This window comes from Syngnathoides biaculeatus, chromosome 8, assembly GCF_019802595.1.
Source record: "Syngnathoides biaculeatus isolate LvHL_M chromosome 8, ASM1980259v1, whole genome shotgun sequence".
NCBI lineage: Eukaryota > Metazoa > Chordata > Actinopteri > Syngnathiformes > Syngnathidae > Syngnathoides > Syngnathoides biaculeatus.
Window position 1 is genome coordinate 7144288 of NC_084647.1, and position 21361 is coordinate 7165648.

Consider the following 21361-nt stretch of genomic DNA (forward strand, 5'->3'; position numbering starts at 1 on the left):
TCTCCACGAACAGCGCTGCGTTTCTTCTTTTACGTAGAGTTAAAAAAATAATTCTGTTTTGCTGATTATTAGGGGCGTTACTTTGCAGTTTGTGATTAAATTTTTCATTTTTTTTAACGCGCCTTGCATAATTTATAAGATTTCTTATAATAATTAATTCGAATAAATAATTTGTTTTTATGCTGTTTTGGCCGTAACACACCCGACACGTGCAACCAGACCTCGGACTAAGTGAAGTCCGAGGCGAGCTGCAATTCCAGGAGCGCATCCATTTTCTTAGCCGCTTATCCTCACCATTGTCGCAGGGAGCGCTGGTACACCCTGAACTGGTCGCCGGCCAATCGCAGGGCACATGGAGACAATCAGCCGCACTCACAATCACACCTAGGGGCAATTTAATGTCCAAAGAATGTCGCATATTTTCCCTCGTGAGGATAAGCGGCAAAGAAAATGGATAGATGGATGAAACTTCCGTAGCGGATGCGGAATTTGATTGTTGGTCGGTGAACCGTGAGCAGCACTGACGTGCCCGTCGCGCCAACGGAGAATTGTCATGTCATTATCCAAGCCGCTTATCCTCACGAGGGTCGCGGGGAAAGCCGGAGCCTACCCGAGGTAGCTTCGGCCGAAAGGCGGACTGGTTGCCAGTCAGTCAGTCGCAGGACAGATATCGACAACATCACTGAGCGGGACTCGATCCCACGTACCACTACACCATCCATCCATTCTCTTTGCTGCTCATCCTCACGAGGGCCGCAGGGAGTGCTGTAGCCTATCCCAGCCGTCAACCGGCAGGAGGCAGGGAACACCCTGAAGTGGTCGCCAGCCGATCGCAGGGCACATGGAGACAAACAGCCGCAGTCACAATCTCACCTTGGGGCAATTTAGAGTGTACAATTACTGTCGCATATTTTTGGGACGTGGGAGGAAACCGGAGCGCCCACCCGGAGAAAACCGACACAGAAACGGGGAGAACATGCGAACTCCACACAAGCGGCTCCGGGATTGAACCCTTGACCTCAGAACTGCGAGGCCGACGCTTTATCAGCCGCCAACTCGATATGAAATAAACCCAATAAAAGTATTTCAACCAGACTACTCGGCTCGTGTCCGAGCGCACGTAACGCCGTTAAACCGGCCAGCCCGTAGAGGCCCAAATCTAGATGGATGGACGGTTAGATGGACTCACACTGTTTGGCCCAACTAAGGAGTTCAACCCTTAACGATCTAAAAGAGGATTTGGGGTGACACCGACGACAACCCCCCCCCCCCCTTGCCACACGGTTGTTTCTTTCGCGTAAACCGAGCACCCAAACCCGACGCCCGCGCTGCGCTTTCGGCGCCTCCGCGGGGACGTGCCAGCGCGTTACGATTCCGCGGGGGAAGCAGGTTCAAAACCTCTGCAAACAACACACGGTTGAGCGCTACGTTAGTGATTTCACGCAAAGGACGAGTGGGCGGCTGGGAAAAAGAGTCACGCCTTTTATTCACACGCGAATCAAATCCCACGTCGCGCTTGTGCGATTGTTGTGCCTGCTCTCTTTTCTCCCCCCAACAAATCCCCCGCTCGCCCTATCTACAATTGACAACATCTCCTTCCTCTGCCGTCCGATTTGGCGAAACTGCCGCAAAGCTCACTGCAGCAGATGGCGGGGTGGGTGTTTGCATCGGGCCACGTCTCCTAGCAACCGCATCTCTCTCATTTTTTTTTTTTTTTTTCCCCCCAATGAGAAACCAGAGCAAGACGTGAGAGGAGTCACATGCCGCCCGGATGTGCCGCGTTCACCCGGGCCGTGTCTTTCGCTGACCTGACATCTGTCTGCATATTAATAATAATAATATAAAAAAAAAAACAGGGCGGGGGGGCTGACTGTCTGGCTTGCCTAATGCGCATTGATCTGATTCAATGTGATGTGTATGACGAGCAAAGCAGGACACGCAGACGATGATTTCCGTCGTCCTGCAGGATTATTAATATTAGTTTTAAAGTCCAACAGACATGCCTATAAATATTCTAAAATAGATATTGTAATGGAAAAATACATATAACATTATTCACTTCAATGTCTACACGGGAAAATAAATGTGAGCGGAGAGTTGCGGAGGTCTCGCTCGGCGTCCCAGTGGCGGGCGTATTGCCCGCGACGTCATCGGCAGACGTCACACTGGGACGGTCGCCGCGGAGAACGGACAACAGATTTTTGGATTTCCTGACACGGAAGCTCTTTTCGAAGAAGAGAAACATCACAGAGTCGAGTGAAGTGACCGGGGCCATATTTAGATGATACGCGGATCACTTTTAACTAACAGAGTCCCCGACGGTGTGGATGACAGGATGTAGCGTACTCAGCCGGGAGCGATGACGACGCCGTAAAGTGGGCCGGCTCGGCGCCGTGATGAGCCACCCCGGTTGAAGCCACGATCGGCGGCCGCGGCATCGACCTTTTTACCACCCCTGACTTACGTACGCGGCTCTTCTGAGAGGATTAAGTTCACCCCCCCAACTATTGTTTTTTTTTTTAGTAGCTGTATACACACCTCCCTGTCATTTGGAACCCACGAAACTCTCATCCTTTGCACCCGTGCAATCCATTTTTCACGCCCAACCGGGTCTCTTGGAAACGTGTGAAGAGTGAATCCATCCTTTCGAGTGTTTCGAGCAATGTCCAGCAATACAACGAGCCGGCGTTTTGGCTAACACGAAGGAACAAAGAGCTAGCTTCCCGCAGGTAAAACGCGTATAAACGCACGTCCCCGCCTGCGTTGGCGTCTGCTAATGACGTCACTTCCTGCTTCTTCTCCAAAGCAAATGGCGGGAGTTACAAAAAGTCATACACGTCAAAATCATGTTGCGTGGTGAAAAAACGGACGGGTCCATTCCGGCTGCCTTTTGTTGTTGTTGTTGTTATTAAAAACATACCAAAAATCTTGCTTTTGGTGTCAGCTGGACTTTAAGTCACCAACATTTTAACAAGCGTTGCGGCGGCTGAGTTACGGCTGCGTTTGTCCACGTTGGCGGCATTTGAATTTGGAAGCGTTTACCTCATACGTCTCCTTCGTCACCGCAGGGGGGGTGTGTGTGTGTGTGTGGGGGGGGGGGGGGACATTCCAGCGGCTTCTGAGCACCTCGACGCGTCATCATCATGTACGCACTTGCAAGCTGCTCTAACTTTAGAACTCTATGATGAATGATAGATAATAGAACTTAGCTGGGTCACTCGACTGAATATTTACCTGCTCACACTTTTGGTCACGTTATTCAAGGAACACTTGCACAAGTTTGTTTGTTTGGTTGGTTGGTTTTTTTTTTTTTTTTTTTGGGGGGGGGGAGGAGCACATAGAGCCTGGCAGGGTTGAAAAGTTATCTTAACACAATCACCATTAAAAAAAAAACAAAAAAAAACTGCCCTAAGAAATACGCACTGATTCCCTGGTGTCCAACTCGAGGCTCAGGGGCCAAGCACGGCCCTCCACCTCCTTCTACGTGGCCCTCACGAAAGCTCTCCACCTTATTTATTTATTTATTTTGCTCTCATTCAAAAGTAGTTATCCATCATAAAAGTGATGACACCAAATGCAGGGGCAATTATGTAAAAGGATTGTGGGGGGGGGGGCCTGCTACACAGGCAGCATGGAATCGATTCCCGCTCAGTGACGGTGTCGGTATCTGCCCTGCGACTGCCTGGCGACCAGTTCAGGGTGTAGTCCGCCTTTCGCCCCAAGCTAGCTGGGATAACCCTTCCCGTCACCTTTGTGAGGACAAGCGGCTTGGATAATGGATGGATGGGTATTCAGAATGATCCAGTACAGGAGGGTCGCTGGAGCCTATCCCGGCTGTCAACGGGCAGGAGGCGGGGCACACTCTGAACTGGTCGCCAGCCAATCGCAGGGCACACAGAGACAGACAGCAGTCACTCACAATCCCACCTCGGGGCAATTGAGAGTCTTCAATTATCCATCCATCCATTTTCTTAGCCACTTATCCTCACGAGGGTCGCGGGGAGTGCTGGAGCCAATGTCAGCTGTCAACAGGCAGGAGGCGGGGTACGCCCTGAACTGGCCGCCTTGTAATTTATGAGATTGTTATGATTTCAGTCTGTTTTGTAACTACAGCACTACAGAGAGGATACAGTATATAATTATTTATTGATGCCACACATGTACACACGCGCACATGAACACATCGTAGGAATAAAAAAAATGATAATAGGGCACAAGCCGTGTGATGAATCGTTTTAATTTTCTCTCGGCAGACTCGATCCGAAGCCTCGGGTTAAATCCGCGGCCGTCTTCAGTTCCCCACGTTTGGTTCTTTTCTTTATCTTTTGGGCACCCCAACGACTATTTCCACACATTCCTAAATCGATGGGATGCCCCACAGCAGCTGAACGCCCCATCTTTTTATATGAAAGGAATTATGATTTGCCTCCGGGGGGGGGGGGTATCTTTTTTTTTTTTTTTTTTGGTTTCTTTGTACCTGCACGCACCCGCGGAGAGGGGAATGTCTTTGTTGGGTTCCGTCCACGGTATATCTGCCAGATTCGGCAGGTCAGGGTCTGCAGTGCCGACTTTGTGACGCATTCAAAGGCCTTCGCCAGTGATGAATCTTTGGGAAGTCCCCCCCCCCCCCCCCTCAAGAACTATTTGCTGTGGCCTCTTTCCTTTCCCCCCCACCAAGGTTGGCGTCGGCGCAGGATGTAAACGCCTTGAAATTTGGCGCTTGCACTAAACTGCGAAACGGTCCAGATCCTGACGTTTCGCCGCTGTTGCGATGCCTTGTGAACACACACACACACACAAAAATAAAAATACGTGGCTTCAAAAAGAAAACTGCTACTGTGAGTAGGTGCTTATTTACCGTAATTCCCGGCCTACAGAGCGCAACTAGTTACAAGGTACATAAATACGCCGCAGCTGTGTAAAAGCCGCAAGTGCCCACATTGAAACAAGATATTTACACAGACGGTACACAGAAAGAGCTACACGCTAACGCTGGGGCTAAAGCTATCGCTAACGCCAACAGGGCCGGTTAAAACAAAAGTGACCAATAAATATCACTGAGACACGCCAGTAACACAGCAGCAACATGCTAACGCTAGCGCTAATGCTATCAGCGTGCTAACGCTATCAGCGTGCTAACGCTAGCGCTAACGCTATCAGCGTGCTAACGCTAGCGCTAACGCTATCAGCGTGCTAACGCTAGCGCTAACGCTATCAGCGTGCTAACGCTAGCGCTAATGCTATCAGCGTGCTAACGCTAGCGCTAATGCTATCAGCGTGCTAACGCTAGCGCTAACGCCAACAGGGCCGGTTAAAACAAAACTTACCAATAAATATCACTGAGACACGCCAGTAACACAGCAGCAACATGCTAACGCTAGCGCTAATGCTATCAGCGTGCTAACGCCAACAGGGCCGGTTAAAACAAAACTTACCAATAAATATCACTGAAACACGCCAGTAACACAGCAGCAACATGCTAGCACAGCGCTAACGCGAGCGCTAATGATAGCCGCGTGCTACCGCTAGCGCTAAAGCCAACAGGAATTGTTAAAACAAAACTTAACAATAAATATCGCTGAGACACGCCAGTAACACAGCAGCAACATGCTACCACAGCGCTAATGCTATCAGCGTGCTAACGCTAGCGCTAATGCTATCAGCGTGCTAACGCTAGCGCTAACGCCAACAGGGCCGGTTAAAACAAAACTTACCAATAAATATCACTGAAACACGCCAGTAACACAGCAGCAACATGCTAGCACAGCGCTAACGCTAGCGGCGTGCTAACGCTAACACCAACAGGGCCGGTTAAAACAAAATTTACCAATAAATATCAATGAAACACGTGAGTAACACAGCACCAACATGCTACCACAGCGCTAACTCTAGCGCTAACGCCAGCGGCATGTTAACGCTAGCGCTAACAGGGCCGGTTAAAACAAAACTTACCAATAAATATCACTGAGATCACTGTAAATCGAGTGCAACGATGAGAGGCAAGCGTTACGAAATGCAGATTGTGTAATTGAATTATTTTTAGATATATTACAGACGAGAGTCTCTTTCGTAATTACCGGCCAACAATGCTTCACACGCTTTCAATCCTGCGGTTTATGCGGTGATGCAGCGCGAGCATTAGCACACCTGCTTATAGGCCTCGGTACACAGAAAGAGTTTAACGCTAGTGCCGCGCTGATGCTAGCACCAGGGAGCGACTGAGCAAAGGGAAATTCACTTTCTCATATAGCACGGCGCTAGCATTAGGGCATAAGCCTTGGTACACAGAGTTTAACACTAGCGCCGCGCTAGCTTTCCTGCAGCGCTAGCGTGACTGCACCTGGTTATAAACCTCAGGACACAGAAAGACTTTAACTAACCCCGCGCTAACGTTAGCGCCGCACCAGCGTGAAACTCTTCCTGTGTACCGAGGCTTATGACGGTCATCTGAGAAAGTGAATTTACCTTCGCTGAGTCGCTCCCTGGGTCGGCAAGCAAGAGCGAGCCCGTCATATGATCATTTGATCACAATTGAAGGCTGTGTTCAAGTAAAACTATTAATTTAAAATATGGCATGAATTCATCCTCCGGTATAAAGTTATGTTAGTTTTGCGTGCGGAACTTGTCTTTTGAAATTCAAACCTGAATGTGCCAACAGAGCATTTCTCTTTTCTGCACTACAGTTGAGTATATTGTTCATTTATGATATTTTTAATCAGATATCTCATCTGCCCCCCCCCCCAAAAATGTAACGGTGGAAGTGGAGAAAGAGGTGCAACCTCACCTCTTCCTCTCCCCTTCGGTAACAAAAACGAAAATAATAATGTACACAACATAATTTAACACAACGCTGACTGTAATCACGCGATACATATTTCAATTGCACTAACCTCAGCAGTGCGGAGACACGGGTCGCTTCCAATGGATCCCGCCGCATGACGAAACCCAACCATTGATGAATTGGTTTTAGGCCTCCAGAACTTTGTAATTCTTTAGTCGGTCCACGGTTGACCATGTCAGAGTAGCTTACCGACGCCCACATTTGTGTGCTCCATTTGTGTTTCTCCGAGGCATATGTGTCGATATTATCGATTAAAGCGCATTTCTTATCATAACTGTTTCTTGAAACAACATCTAATGAGCCACGCTAACTTTCCAAAGTGTTTTTTTAGCCATCTTGCGTCACTTTTAACAGTCGTACGAACATTTGTGTCACTCCATTGAGTTGAACGGCGTGACAGTAGTTTGAACCCATCCAGCGTGGCCAGGTGCGCCGGATGTAGTCACGTGATCGAAACAGACCTTCATAATACTCTAATGATATATTTTCCACATTCCTAATTTTAATAATTAATTATGAAGGTTGAACAGAAATACACTTACCGGTGAAAAGTTACTTTTTTTCCGACCGCCCGCATGGTTTTGCGCAACAAGAACGACAACAAGAGTTTAGCACAACAGGAATGAATCCCATTGACAGCAAAAAAGTTAAACCAAACATATTCCGATATTATTTTTCATAAAGTACAATCGTAAGGATGTCAAAGGACATCAAAACTTTCACGTGAAATCGTATCCAAAGCACTGTTTTGCCCTGACCGGAAGTTGAAGCCGAATTACCATGAAAAGGGCTCCCATTTTTTGGAGTGACGCAAACGCGTGGAGCAACCGACCAACCGGCGGCGTGCAGGCTTTGCTGTTGTGTCACGTGGCCAAATGTGGCAGGTGGGTGGAGCCTGGGAAGAAGAGAGCCCGTCTATTTATAGGCTCTGCAGGCCCGAGACGGGGCGCTTTACCCCCTGGAAGAAGCACTCAAATAAACAAATGGTTCTGGTTCGCTTCGGGTTCGGCACGCACGAGATTCGAGCTTCACACGCATAAAAACAAACGGCCAGAAAAGAGATAGTCCCCCCCCCCCCAAAAAAAAAAAATACTGCACAAGAAGATGTGTCAAAAGATGATGTTCTCTATCAGCAGTCTGTCAAAAATGATTTTACCCAAATATAATCCTAGCTCATTAATTGGACACTCTAAATTGCCCCTAGGTCTGATTGTGCCATTTGACAGCAAGGATAGGCTCCGGCGCTCCCAGCGACCCTCGTGAGGATAAGCCGCAAAAGAAAATGGATGGACACTCTAAATTGCCCCTAGGTGAGATTGTGAGGGCGGCTGTTTGTCTCCATGTGCCCTGTGATTGGCTGGCGACCAGTTCAGGGCGTACCCCGCCTCCTGCCAGTTGACAGCAAGGATAGGCTCCGGCGCTCCCAGCGACCCTCGTGAGGATAAGCCGCAAAAGAAAATGGATGGACACTCTAAATTGCCCCTAGGTGAGATTGTGAGGGCGGCTGTTTGTCTCGATGTGCCCTGCGATTGGCCGGCGACCGGTTCAGGGTGTACTCCCCCTCCTGCCTGTTGACAGCTGGGATAGGCTCAGGCACTCCCCAAGACCCTCGTGGGGATAAGCGGCAAAAGAAAATGGATAATCCTAGCTGTCGGCACGGTGGATCAGATGGTAAAGCCTTGGCCTCACAGTTCTGAAGTCCCAGGTTCGTTCCCAGACCCGCCTCTGTGGAGTTTGCATGTTCTCCCCGTGCCTGCGTGGGTTTCCTCCCACGTACCAAAAACATGCAACATGAATTGGACCCTCTAAATTGCCCCAAGGTGTGATTGTGAGTACACCTGGTTGTCTCGATGTGCCCTGCGATTAGCCGGCGACCAGTTCAGGGTGTTCCTCGCTTCCTGGCCGTTGACAGCTGGGATAGGCTCCGGCGTGCCCCGACACCCTTGTGGGGATAAGCGGCAAAAGAAAATGGATGGAAAATCCTAGCTTTAATTAGGCTGTAAACACTGAGTGACAGTGAATGAAGTAGACAACAGCCGATCAATATGTACTGATTGGTCTTGGAGCAAAAGTAAAAAGACAGATGTTATGATATAAAAATAAAATATAATTTTACAAAAGATTGGCTTTTTGGGGAGGGGGGGAAGTGGTGTTGTTGTCTCACCACAGCGTTTTCAGACGCTCGAGCAACAGGAAGCCCACAAAGTTGTCTCTCATACCAAACAAGCACTTAAAACGAGACGAGGCTCTCAGCGGGAAACTCAATGCACCCCGATAAAAAAAATAAAATAAAATAAATTAAAAAAAAAATCAATAAAGGTGCATTAGATTTTGGCTCTGCTTCGATTTGGACATGAACACAACACGCACTTATCGACATTCGTGTCATTTACAAAGATATGAAGCCGGAATCCTCATCCGTAAGCTGTTTTTCAGGGCTTTACTGCGTATATTCATCCATCCGTCCATTTTCTTTTGCCGCTTATCCTCACGAGGGTCGCTGGGAGCGCCGGAGCCTATCGCAGCTGTCAACGGGCAGGAGGCGGGGTACGCCCTGAACTGGTCGCCAGCCAATCGCAGAGCACATCGAGACCAACAGCCGCCCTCGCAATCTCACCTAGGGGCAATTTAGAGTGTCCATCCATCCATTTTCTTTTGCCGCTTATCCTCACGAGGGTCGCTGGGAGTGCCGGAGCCTATCGCAGCTGTCAACGGGCAGGAGGCGGGGTAGGCCCTGAACTGGTCGCCAGCCAATCGCAGGGCACATAGAGAGACAAACAGTCACAATCACACCGACGGGCAATTCAAAGCGTCCATACGAGAGAAAAAACAAAACAAAGAATGCAGAATTCAAACAAAAATGACACACGCCCATGACTGTTATTAACAAGTTGAAATATTTATTTTTAAAAACTGAAAAAATAAACAAAACCCACCAACATCGGTTTAGTACACGATACAAAAACACGTCAATGTCGCTACGCGAGTGAGTAGTTTCTCGAACTACGAGTGTGAGGCAGTTTGAAAGGCTGGCTGAGCTGGTACGACGGCGGACCAGAGACGGGGGGGTTAATAAAACGAGATTTGGGGACAACAACAACGAAAAAAAAATAATAATAATATCGCAAGCGGTCGTCACGACGACGGAGCAATCATCGTCACCGCCGATGCGCTTTTCGAATGATTCTCAACGGGGATGAAGTATTAAATACAACGGGGACGACGGCGCTGCAGGAACACTTGCGTGAGCTTTACTTTGACGCTAACTTTTTCTAAAAAATAAAAAAATAATAATAACTACATCAGAAGGTGTTGAAGATTTATCGAAAATAGCATTTGAACACCTGCGACTATTTGCGCCCAAATTATGTTTAAGACCACAAAACGCGGTCGCGATGAGCCTCCCGCTCGCGGGACAAAAAAATGGCGTCTGTTGTTTTCTGCCTACCTCACTTTTATTTTGGAAGTAAATATGTGCCACCAGGATTTGAATTTGAAATGCCACAGAAAACAGGATTTTAATTTGAAATGTAAAGTCATCGCATTTTTAGTACTTCCCACAATTCGCCGTCTGTGCCGCCAGGCAGGGTTACTTCAGGTCAGAACTGAACAGCCAGCCAATCGCAGTCACGCTTTCTTTGTCACGTGACGTGACATCCTAAGAAAGCGTCACTGGATTGGCTGGCTGTTTGGTTGTGACCTGAAGTAGCCCCGCCCTTCTTAACACTGAATTTAGAACAATGGTGTCAAACTTAAGGCCCGGGGGGGCCAGATCCGGCCCACCTTATGATTTTAAGTGTCCCGCGAAGCCAAATCTAGTGTGTCAATTTCCATAATTCCATTCAAAATCGGTACCAAATTTTTAAAGGGGTACACTCATAATTACGAACAGAACACACACCCGTAACTTTATATCCGCGGGCATGACTGACCACACCTGGACATTTTTCAAATGTGAGCGACTGATACTGGATGTCACAGGTGTCAAACTCAAGGCCTGGGGGGGCCAGATCTGGCCCACCTTATGATTTTAAGTGTCCCGCGAAGCCAAATCTAGTGTGTCAATTTCCATAATTCCATTCAAAATCGGTACCAAATTTTTAAAGGGGTACACTCGACTGATACTGTGTCAAACTCAAGGCCTGGGGGGCCAGATCTGGCCCACCTTATGATTTTAAGTGGCCCGCGAAGCCAAATCTAGTGTGTCAATTTCCATGATTCTAGTTCAAATCTGTACCAAAATTTAAAATTGTCAGATATCATAAATGATAAAGTAGAGATATTACAAGCATTTTTGTGTTACCAAACGTGAATAGTTGGAAAAACACGGTACTAGCCTTGATTTCTGAGTCCAAAACTAGTTCATAAATTGATGTAAATATGATGAGATGATTAAATATTTTTGTTCCACAGTAATAACAGTTTAGACGGTTGAATTTCAGACAGCGAATTGTAGCAACTGTTGAAAATGTAATCACTTGATATTTCAAATTAAAATCCTGTTTTCGGTGGCATTTCAAAATAAAATCTTAGCGGAACATATTTACCTCCATACACTTCATAGTCCACATAATTTCGAAGCGAACGAAGGCCGACTCGTCTCGACGCCGCTGAAGTTTTGTTCCCTGCGAAAGTGACGACCGCGACGTGGTCTGCACTAAGCGGTCGACAAGTAGAACGCGGTTAAAATGATGTTCCCGTCTAAAAAATAATAATTCTACATTTGCTAATTGTGCGCCCGATTCTCCAAAGCGGGCCGTTGTAGCTCTAGTTTGGCAAATCTAAATAATAATAATAATAATAATAATCTATAATAATTGAAAAGGCACCAGAGCCCAACGCGTTGTTGCTTCGCTAGCGAGCTAAACTCCTCCTGCTAACAGTTGCTGACTATAATTTGTTGGCTAATCGCTTGTGCGCGCGCTGCCGCTTACAGTTTACGACAAGGATTGGTCGCCTTCCCCCCTTCTTGGCAAACCTAAACGGGATGGGGTGGAGGTTCCGGCGGGGTTTAACAGTCAGCTCGGTCACGAAGATGAAAGGCAGGCGGGTCCAGCGAAGCGCTACCGAGCGGGCGGCTAGCGAGCTAGCGCACGTCGAAACTGACGTCCGGCACCCGAGCGCGAGAGGCTTCTTTTGGTCCGATTTGTTCTGCCGACACCCGATTCGGGGCGGGGGTGGGGGAATTCGGACCTCGCCCTTGTCCTTTCGAGAATTGGAACTTGTGCTCGAACTCCTCGGGGTGAACGAGTTTGCTAGCAATTAGCATCAGGGGAGCGCAGATAATAAATAAGTAGTGTACTGCTCCACGCACGCGATCCGAGGAGGAGGCGCGACGCCGCAAAGTCGAGTCGTTCTTGTTCCTCGTGGCCTCCCGTGCCGCTGCCCCCCGCCCCCGTGGAAGACCCCCCCCGCCCCCCCAGATCTGGGCGTGAAGAATCAGGTTTAGCGAGCAAGCACCGTGTCATTTGGCCTGATTAACAAACGGACACACAAGAGCGGAAAATCTAGCAAAGACGGACATGGAGAAGAGTGTATCAATACAAGTTTCTTCCGGCCTGAGGCCACGACGGTGGGGGATGTGGTTCTGGGGGGGCAGGTGGGGGGGGGGGTCAACCTGAGCCTGCGGGGGGCAGAAAAAACAGCAAAATTTAAAATGATAATTTGCATGTAAACAAAATGAACTGAAAACTTTTTGGGGTGACGACGACCATCCGTCCATCCATTTTCCAGAACGGAATCGGATCGCAGCTGAGCCGGAGCTCCGAGCCGGCGTTGGGCGACGGGCCGCCGCACCCTGGACTGGTCGCCGACCAATCGCGGGGGAGCACCTAGAGACAGGCGCTATTTCGCAGCTACGGCTCCCGCTCAGTGACAGACGGTGTCGATATGTGCCCCCGCGACTGACTGGCGACCAGTTCGAAGCTAGCTGCGGGAAAAGGCTCTGGCTCTCCTGTAACCCTTGTGAGGATAAGCGGCTTGGATAATAAATGGATGGATGGATATTCTCAACTATGTATGCTAGTGAGATACGGCAGTAGAAGTACAGTAAATATTCTTCCAAGATACATAATTAATCCGCGCCGGGAAGCAGAAACGTTGGCGCTGGGGCTCACCCTCCTCGTCGGCCCCCCAACCTTCGGCGACCCCCGCCAACTCGTAGTGTTTCTTCCTCAGCTCCCCGAGACGCTGGCGCTCCTTCTGCAGACGCGTCTCCAACTCCAGCACCAGAACCTGCACCAACACGAACGCACACAAGACAAATGGCGACGGGGGGGGGGGGGGGGGGGGGGGGCCACAAAAACACTCTTGTCACAATGTTTCCGCTAACAAACAGTGGAAAATCAAAAACTCCTGAATGATTTCATATTGCTAACATATTGCCCCCCCCCCCTATTAGCATAATTGCCGGCCTACAGAGCGCACCTGGTTATAAGCCTTGGAACACAGAAAGAGTTTAATGCTAGCGTGGTGCTAACCCGCGCTAACACTAGCTTTTAACCAGGTGCGCTAACACTACCGCACTGCTAATGTTAGCGCCGCACTAGCGTTAAATTCTGTGTGCCGAGGCTTGTAACCAGGTGCGCTAAAGCTAAACCCTAGCATTAAATTCTTTTTGTGTACCAAGGCTTATAACCAGGTGGGCTAACGCTAGCGCCGCGGTAACGCTAGCTTTAAACTCTTTTTGTCTACTAAGGCATATAACCAGGTGCGCTAAAGCTACCGCCACGCTAACCCTAGCGTTTATCTCTTTTTGCGTACCAAGGCTTATAACCAGGTGCGCTAAAGCTAGCACCGCTAAACTCTTTTTGTGTACTAAGGCTTATAACCAGGTGCGCTAGAGCTAGCACCGTGCTAACCCTAGCGTTAAACTCTTTGTGTACTAAAGCTTATAACCAGGTGTGCTAAAGGTAATACCGCAGTAACGCTAGCGTTAAACTCTTTTTGTGTACCAAGGCTTATAACAAGGTGCGCTAAAGCTAGCGCCACGCTAACACTAATGCCGTGCTAGCATTAAACTCTTTCTGTGTACTGAGGCTTAAAACCAGGTGCGCCCTTTTAGCGCTGTCCTGCTGTTTTACTGCCGTGTCTCAGTGATTTTTACCGGTATGTATCCGGCCCTGTTAGCGCGACACTAGCGTTAGGCTTAGCGCGGCCCTAGCGTTAGCGTTAAACTGTATACCGTCATTCTTTGTAACTATCTCGTGTCTCAATGTGGGCACTTGCGGCTTTTACACATGTGCGGCTTACGTGTGTACCAAATGGTATTTCCTTTACAAATGTTCTGCTCTGTCGTCCGGAAATTAATATGATTGTAAATATGCTTCATGCACTCTTCCAAAGTTGGTTTTCTATTGACCGTTTAAACAAGCGACAAACGTCTGGCTCGGAAGAGGCCTGAAATATTTGTCTAGCTTTAAAAAGAACTTCCTGCTAGATTAAAAAAAAAAAAAAAAAGTAAATATATCAAATATGGAACAATGAGCACATTGCTAAACAGATCAGCCTATCGTTTTTTTTTTTTTTTTTTTTTTAGATTCGCTTTGCGCTTTTTTGCCGACCTGGGCGTCCATCTCTTGTCGCTTGATCTGCGTCAGCGTCATGCTGGAGAAGTCCATCGTATCTGCTCGCCCATCAGAAACAAATTGCAAATTAAAGATAATAGCACGGGATACATATTGACGTGCACTCACCTTTGTCTTCGATTTGGGACTTCCCGGACTTGGTGGAGGCCACGACGGCGGCAGTCGCCTGGGTGACCCCCCGAGACGCCTGCTGCAGCCGACGCAAGTTGCCGCTGTCTTTGTCCGCCTTCACCTGCGGAGGGCGCCGGTGAGAAACGCGTGACGGCGAACGGGCGCCGCTAAAACGGCCGCGTTGGGCTCACCTTCGAGGCGGCGACCAGTTGCGCCGTGCTGGCGGCGATCTCGTGAGAGCACACCATCAGCTCCTCGAACTTCCCTTGGCCCTGCACCACGAGGTCGGCGGCGTCCCTGAAAGCGACGCCGAAGGAAATGGAAATGTAGGGAAATTATATTGAAATGTTATTAGTGAGCGGGGGAGAGGGGACGTGGGGGTGGGGGGTCAGTTCGTTACTTACACCATGACAGTGGCGCCCCATCCCACCGCCTTGGAGGCGGAAATCAGGCCTTCCGTCCAGCGGGAATTCTTGGCATAGAATTCCTTGGTGGAGGCTGCGCCCTTGTGGACAAAATTAGCAATTTCAACCGAATCGTCGTCGTTTATTAACGTCTTATACGCGCTTCTCAAGAAATGAGGCGATCATAAAAATGCTCATTTGATACAGATTCATGAATCAGGTCAATCCTTAATCAATTTCTATATTCAAAATCAATGTATTTCTTGAGATGGTGAAATGCGGCTTTTTATTAGCTGTAAAATAATCAAAATGACATTCAAAATAAATATTACCAATACTTCACACTTCATTTTTTTCCATGACATTCAATTCATTGAGATACACCGAAATGAGCCTCATATTTTGTTCTTGCAGTTAGGATTTTTAAATTTTTTTTTAAAAAGAGGCAATATCATTTATGGATTATACCGTAATATCCGGCACATAATCTGCAACTTTTTTCCGCAGGCTTTTGCGGCGATGCGGCTAATTTGTGCATTTTTTCCGAACGGCCGCAACACGAGCGGAAAAAGTCAGAGTGAGACTGTGGAATATACTGTATGTGCCGAGGAAGTGACTTTTACCGGTATGGTTTTTTTTTTTTTTTTTTTTTACCTGTCCTGTTTGCGCTGCGCTAGCATGTTACTGTTGTTTTACTGCCGTGTCTCTGTGATTTTTACTGGTATGTTTTTATTTTTTTAACCAGCCCTGTTAGCACTGTGCCAGCGTGTTGCTGCCGTCTCACCGTGATTTTTACCGGTATGTTTTTTTTTTTTTTTTTTTTTTTACAGGCCCTGTTAGCGCTGCGCTAGCATTTGCCCTGTGCTAGTGTTTTGCTGCTGTGTTACTGCCGTGTCACTGTGATTTTTACCGGGATGATTTTTTTAACCGGCCCTGTTAGCGCCCTGCTGGCGTTAGCACCGCACTAGCCTGTAGCTGTTGTGTTACTGCTGTGTCTCTGCGATTTTTACTGGTATGTTTTTTTTTTGTTTTTTTTTTAACCAGCCCTGTTCGCCCCGTGCTAGTGTCGCACTAGCGTGTTGCTGCTGTGTTACTCTCACGTCTCAGTTATTTAGGTATTTTTAAAAATTTTTTTTTAATTAATGGGCCCTGTTAGCGCTGCACTAGCGTGTTGCTACTGTGTAGCTGCCACGGCTGTATTTTTTTTTTTTACCGGTACTGCTGTGTCTCTGCGATTTTTAATGTTTTTTTTTTTTTTAACCAGACCTGTTAGTGCCGTGCTAGCGTTAGCGCCGCGCAAGCGTGTTGCTGCTGTTACTCTCACGTCTCAGTTATTTCGGTATGTTTTTTTTTTTTATATAAATTAACCGGCCCTGTTAGCGCCGCACTATCGTGTTGCTACTGTGTAGCTGACACGGCTGTATTTTTTTTTACCGGTATGTTGTTTTTTTCTTTTTTTACCACACCTGTTCATGCTACCGTGTTGTTGTTATGTTAAGCTAAGCTAAGGTATTAAAACTTTGAAAACTCTTTCTGTGTAAATATGTCGTGTTCCAATGTGGGCACTCGCGGCTTATTGTATGTACCAAACGGTACTTCCTTTACAAATGCACTAGGTGAGGCTTCCGATCAAGTACGCTCTGTAGCCCGGAAATTACGATCCATATTTTTGTTTCACAGTCGTAACGGCCCTCTGAGGTACACCGGAACAACAACGTGGCCCGCGAGAAAAATGAATTTGACGCCCCTGGGCTACATCCAGCGCCGGCGACCGCTCCGGTCCACCTGGAGGAAAAAAGCAACGCAACGTACCCTCCCGGCCTCGACGATGTCCCTTTGCAGATCTTTGGAGGACAGAACCAGCGCCTTGATGGCCGTCATCAGATCCGTGCACGAAGCTAAGATCCTGCAGGGGGGGTCGACACCGTACACGCCTTAGTCGAGAGAGCCAAAACACCCAAAAACACTTACGACAAACATTTTGTTGTCAAAGTGGTGAAATATGTCATACATAAACGTGTAGCGAGCTACTTCGTCAGTTCACGTCTCGTATTGACATAATCAGAACAGTTGTGAGCAGAGCTGCGGCCATTTCCAAACGTAGTAAAGCAGCTGCTCGTGTTACGTGCACATGAAGTAAATAATGTCGTCAACTGGTATCCCCCCCCCCGCCGCCCCCCGTTGCCGTGGCAATACTAAAGGATGTTGGGATTTTTCTCGCGTTACAAATACCTTCATCATTCCTTCAGGGGAAGAGAGCAGATCGATGGAGACACCACAATGGCACTTTATCGGTTTTTGGGTTGCCTGTCAAGCTCGGCTCCGCAGCCGAAGACCAAAAACTGCTGCGGCTCACTTTTCAGAAAATGTCTGCTCTGATAACGAGGCTATTTTTAGCGCCGCTAATTTAAGATGCCACAACAAACTTGTTATTCATCCACTTTCTTACGCGCTTGACCTCATTGGGATTCTAGCCTATCCCAGCTGACTTTGAGTAGACGGGTCGCCGGTCAATTCCAGTCCATTGTTATCCAGCCATCCATTTTCTTAGCCGCTTATCCTCACGAGGGTCGCGGGGAGTGCCGCAGCCTATCCCAGCTGTCAACGGGGAGGAGGCGGGGTGCACCCTGAACCGGTCGCCGACCAATCGCAGGGCACATGGACACAAACAGCCCCTCTCACAATCACACCTTGGGGCAATTTAGAGTGTCCGATTAATGTTGCATGTTTTGGGGATGTGGGAGGAAACCGGATCGAACCCGGGACCTCAGCTGAGCCACTGTGCCGCCTCCATTATTATCCAGCCATCCATTTTCTTAGCAGCCTATCCTCACGATGGTCGCGGGGAGTGCTGGAGCCTATCCCAGCTGTCAACGGGGAGGAGGCGAGGTACACCCTGAACAGGTCGCCGGCCAATCGCAGGGCACATCGGGAGAATTTAGACTCTAAATCCAGGGGTGTCAAACCTTTTAATTGACCCGTCATATTTACGCATTAAATTTATCACCTAGGTTCAGAATCAGAAATCAAGGGTAATCGGTTTTTTAACTATTGTTGATGTTTGGCAACTCAAAAATGCTCGCAACATCTCAATGTCATCATTTTATGATATGACAATTTGAAATTTTGGCTCAGATTCGAACAAAAAAAGTTGATAAACATGATTTGCCTTTTGCGGGCCACATAAAATCACGTGGCGGGCCGCATCTAGCCCCCCGGGCCTTGAGTTTGACACCTGTGATTTAAAGTGTCCGATTAATGTTGCATGTTTTTTTTTTTTTTTTTTTTTTTGGGGGGGGGGGGGGAACGTGGGAGGAAACCGGAGCACCCGGAGGTAAACCCACGGCAGGCACGGGGAGAACGTGCAAACTCCGCACAGGCGGGTCCGGGATCGAACCCGTGACCTCAGGACTGCGAGGCAAACGCATCTCCAGCCATGATGATGATTTTCTTTTTCAGGCCTTTGATTGAAAAATGAAAGTTACCTCTCGTTGACCTCCATCTTGACGCCCGTGTCGACCGCTCGAGACTTGTTGAGCATTTCCTGTGCAAACACAAGCGGAGGAGAACTCCCGAGTCAGCGCGACCGCGAAGCGAAACCCTCGCCGATCCGTTCCCACGCGCGCACCTCTATCCTGGCGGCGGCGGACTCCACGGCTGCAGATGTGGCCGCCATTTCCCGCTCCACGAGATCTCCCAGCTCCCCCTGCTGCAGCTCCAGACCCCGAGGACGCAGTTTCTGAACCCGAGAACCGAGACGTCAACAGTGCGCGGCCGTCGGAAACGCTGGGCGCCGTCGCGACGGCCGCCCACCTCTGCGGAGGCCAGCGCGGCCCGGAGAGCCTCTTTCAGCTTGGAGTCGTCGGCCGTGGCGATGTCGTCCTCCGCCTTCAAGTGGCGCAGCAGAACCAGAGCCTCGGCACCGCACGCCTTCACGCTTTCCAAAAGAACTGTTGCGGGGTGCACAAATCACGACCGAATGCACGTTCAAGGAATTTGCGACCTCCACCCAAAAATAAACACATGTGGTCATTTTTCTTTTTTTTTTTTTTTTATAACAATGCATTAGCATTTCTGAATTTGTTTTGGTTTTCCATAACTCCAGTTACGAGTTAATGTTTTTGTATGTTACTCTTTGTAAAAATGAAAACATTTCTTAGCGTTTTTTCCCCACCCTCATTTTTGCTCGTTTAAAGTTATTCTGCAGTGTTGCAAGTCTGTGGGCCGAGCCTACTCTACTAATAAAGCATACATTTTAAGCAAAAAATAAATATATTTTTATATATTCTTGAATTTCATTATATAAAGTATTTCAACTATACATGTATTTTTACTCTGTAGTTTATTGTCCGGAAAAGCTAAAAAAAAAAATGCTTAAAAAGCCCAATTTTCTAGACTTTGAACGCATTATTTCTATTTCCATTCATTGTAATGGGAAACATCGATTTGGATTTCGAACAAATCACTTCTCGAACCGCCTCCTGAAACGGATTGTCACCCCCACCCAAGAGATTTGACAGTTTTGCATTGCTTCTCAATTTTAATAATGCTCTGTTCCATTAGCATTTCTGCATTTTTCTTTTGTTGCAAAGATTTCGAGTTATGAATTAATGTTTTTGTATGTTTTTGTAAAAATAATTTAAAAAAAGAACCCCCCCCCATTGCTGGTTGTTAAAAGTTATTGTGGACTTTTGTTATTTTCGTTTTGTCTCAAAGATTTCGTTAACTCGAGTTACGAGTTCATGTTTTTATGTTAAGTTTTGTAAAAATAAAAAAATAATAAAATGTAAAAAAATTATTTGCCCCTCCCTGATTTTTGCTCATTTAAAATTATTCTGCACTTTTGTTGATAAAAAAAAAAAAAAGTTTCCAAGGCTGGGGGCCGAGTCGCTACAGATGCCAGCCTAGCCTACTCTAATACTAAAGCATACATTTTAAGCAAATCATCAATATATTTTTAAAATAATTTTATGATATAAAGTATTTAGACTACACATGTATTTCTACTTTGCAGTTTATTATCAGGAAAAGCTAAAAAAAAAAAAAGGCTTTAAAAAGGCAGATTTTTTTTTTTGTTTAAGCTTGGAACGGATTATTTCTTTTTCCATTAATTGTAATGGGAAACATCGATTTGGTTTTCGAACAAAACTGTTCTCGAACCGCCCCGTGGAACGGATTGCGGTCGAGAACCGAGGTTGTACTGTGTACTTTTTGCCACGTTTTTGAATTTAGAAGCGACGACAACAGATCTCTAAAAGTAGCATGCACTACACTTTCATCTGAAAACGACTCGACAACTATCTGCGTAGACTTCTGTCGTATAGATTAGCAGAACGGGAGCAGAAAATGAAGATTTTACCGTCGGCCTGCTCCACCGGCACCATGTGGGAGGTGGCGCTGCCCTGAACGATGGTGTCGCCCACTAGGTGGCCGCATTGGGTCACCACTCGGAGCAACTGAGACGCACCTGCGGGAAAAATAATCGAACGCAAAACAAGAACCGAGTTCAAATCCTTCCGGGGAAGGACGACGAGGGGAAGACCACGATGGACCCGAACGTGGCGCTTACCCGCGTCGTTAGCTAGGAAGGCGTCTCTGGCGGGATGGAGCCGCTCCACGCAGTCTAAGGACGCGCGACATCGAGACGCCAGGTAATCTGCGCAAAAATGAAATTACAATGACATTACCGCACACCAGTGGAAATAATTAGAATCCCCGCAGCGGAGGGTGCTAACGCCAACCCGCTGAGCCGGTGCAGCCGATGTGGGCCGGGTCGTCGATCCGGGTCAGCGAGTCTCGGACGATCTTCTCCGCCTCTTCCGCAGCCCCCCGCAGGCTGGACCAGCGGGCCGCGACCAGCTGGCTCTCCAACGCCTGCTCTCTGCTCTCCTACGGGACACACGCAAACCTTTTCGGTCCTGGTTCTGGTTCTGGTTCTGGTTGGGATTTCCACGGCAGGAAGAGCAAAAGGAGAATGACGTTTTTTCAAAATAAGTTTTCCCTTTTGGACACCAACCTTGTAACCTTTTGTCCTGAGAAACTCATAAAAAAAAAAAAAAAAAAAAAAAGAGGTACACCGGTGAGGCTGACTCAGAACCGGTGTTGGTCAGCCAGACCCGGTTTCTCCCCGTACGGCCCAAAACTGAAGACCTCTTCTGTCGCCCTTCATTTTTCATTTTCAGTCCAGCGGGTGGGTTCAAACCTGACGCCGGAGTTAAATAAAGCCTCGAAGGCGACTTGCATACGTGACGAGAAATTTTTCCCTTCAAAAGAATAGTCGTGGCCGGAGCAGGTGTCAAACTCGAGGCCCGGGGCCCAGATCTGGCCCGCCGTATGGGTTTATGTGGCCCGCGGAGGCAAATCATGTGTATCAGCTTCTGTGATTTTTTTTTGTTTTGTTCAAATCTGTACTGAAATTG

General features: G+C 47.8%; 1 protein-coding gene across 4 annotated transcripts in view; it reads right to left on the bottom strand.

Moving 5' to 3' along the window:
- Positions 1–9701: 9701 nt before the first annotated feature.
- hip1 (huntingtin interacting protein 1) overlaps positions 9702–21361 on the bottom strand; it is a 56533-nt gene continuing 44873 nt past the window's right edge. For 3 of the 4 annotated variants that reach the window (XM_061828495.1, XM_061828494.1, XM_061828497.1), the window contains 12 exons: positions 20684–20831; positions 20512–20598; positions 20302–20409; positions 18756–18892; positions 18571–18681; positions 18428–18486; positions 16755–16848; positions 14943–15043; positions 14730–14835; positions 14536–14659; positions 14404–14465; positions 12471–13075 (listed from right to left, as the gene is read on the bottom strand). In XM_061828495.1, the coding sequence (XP_061684479.1) occupies positions 12863–13075; positions 14404–14465; positions 14536–14659; positions 14730–14835; positions 14943–15043; positions 16755–16848; positions 18428–18486; positions 18571–18681; positions 18756–18892; positions 20302–20409; positions 20512–20598; positions 20684–20831 (1350 nt within the window). In that variant the 3' untranslated portion in view covers positions 12471–12862. The other variant, XM_061828496.1, reaches the window with a different exon arrangement.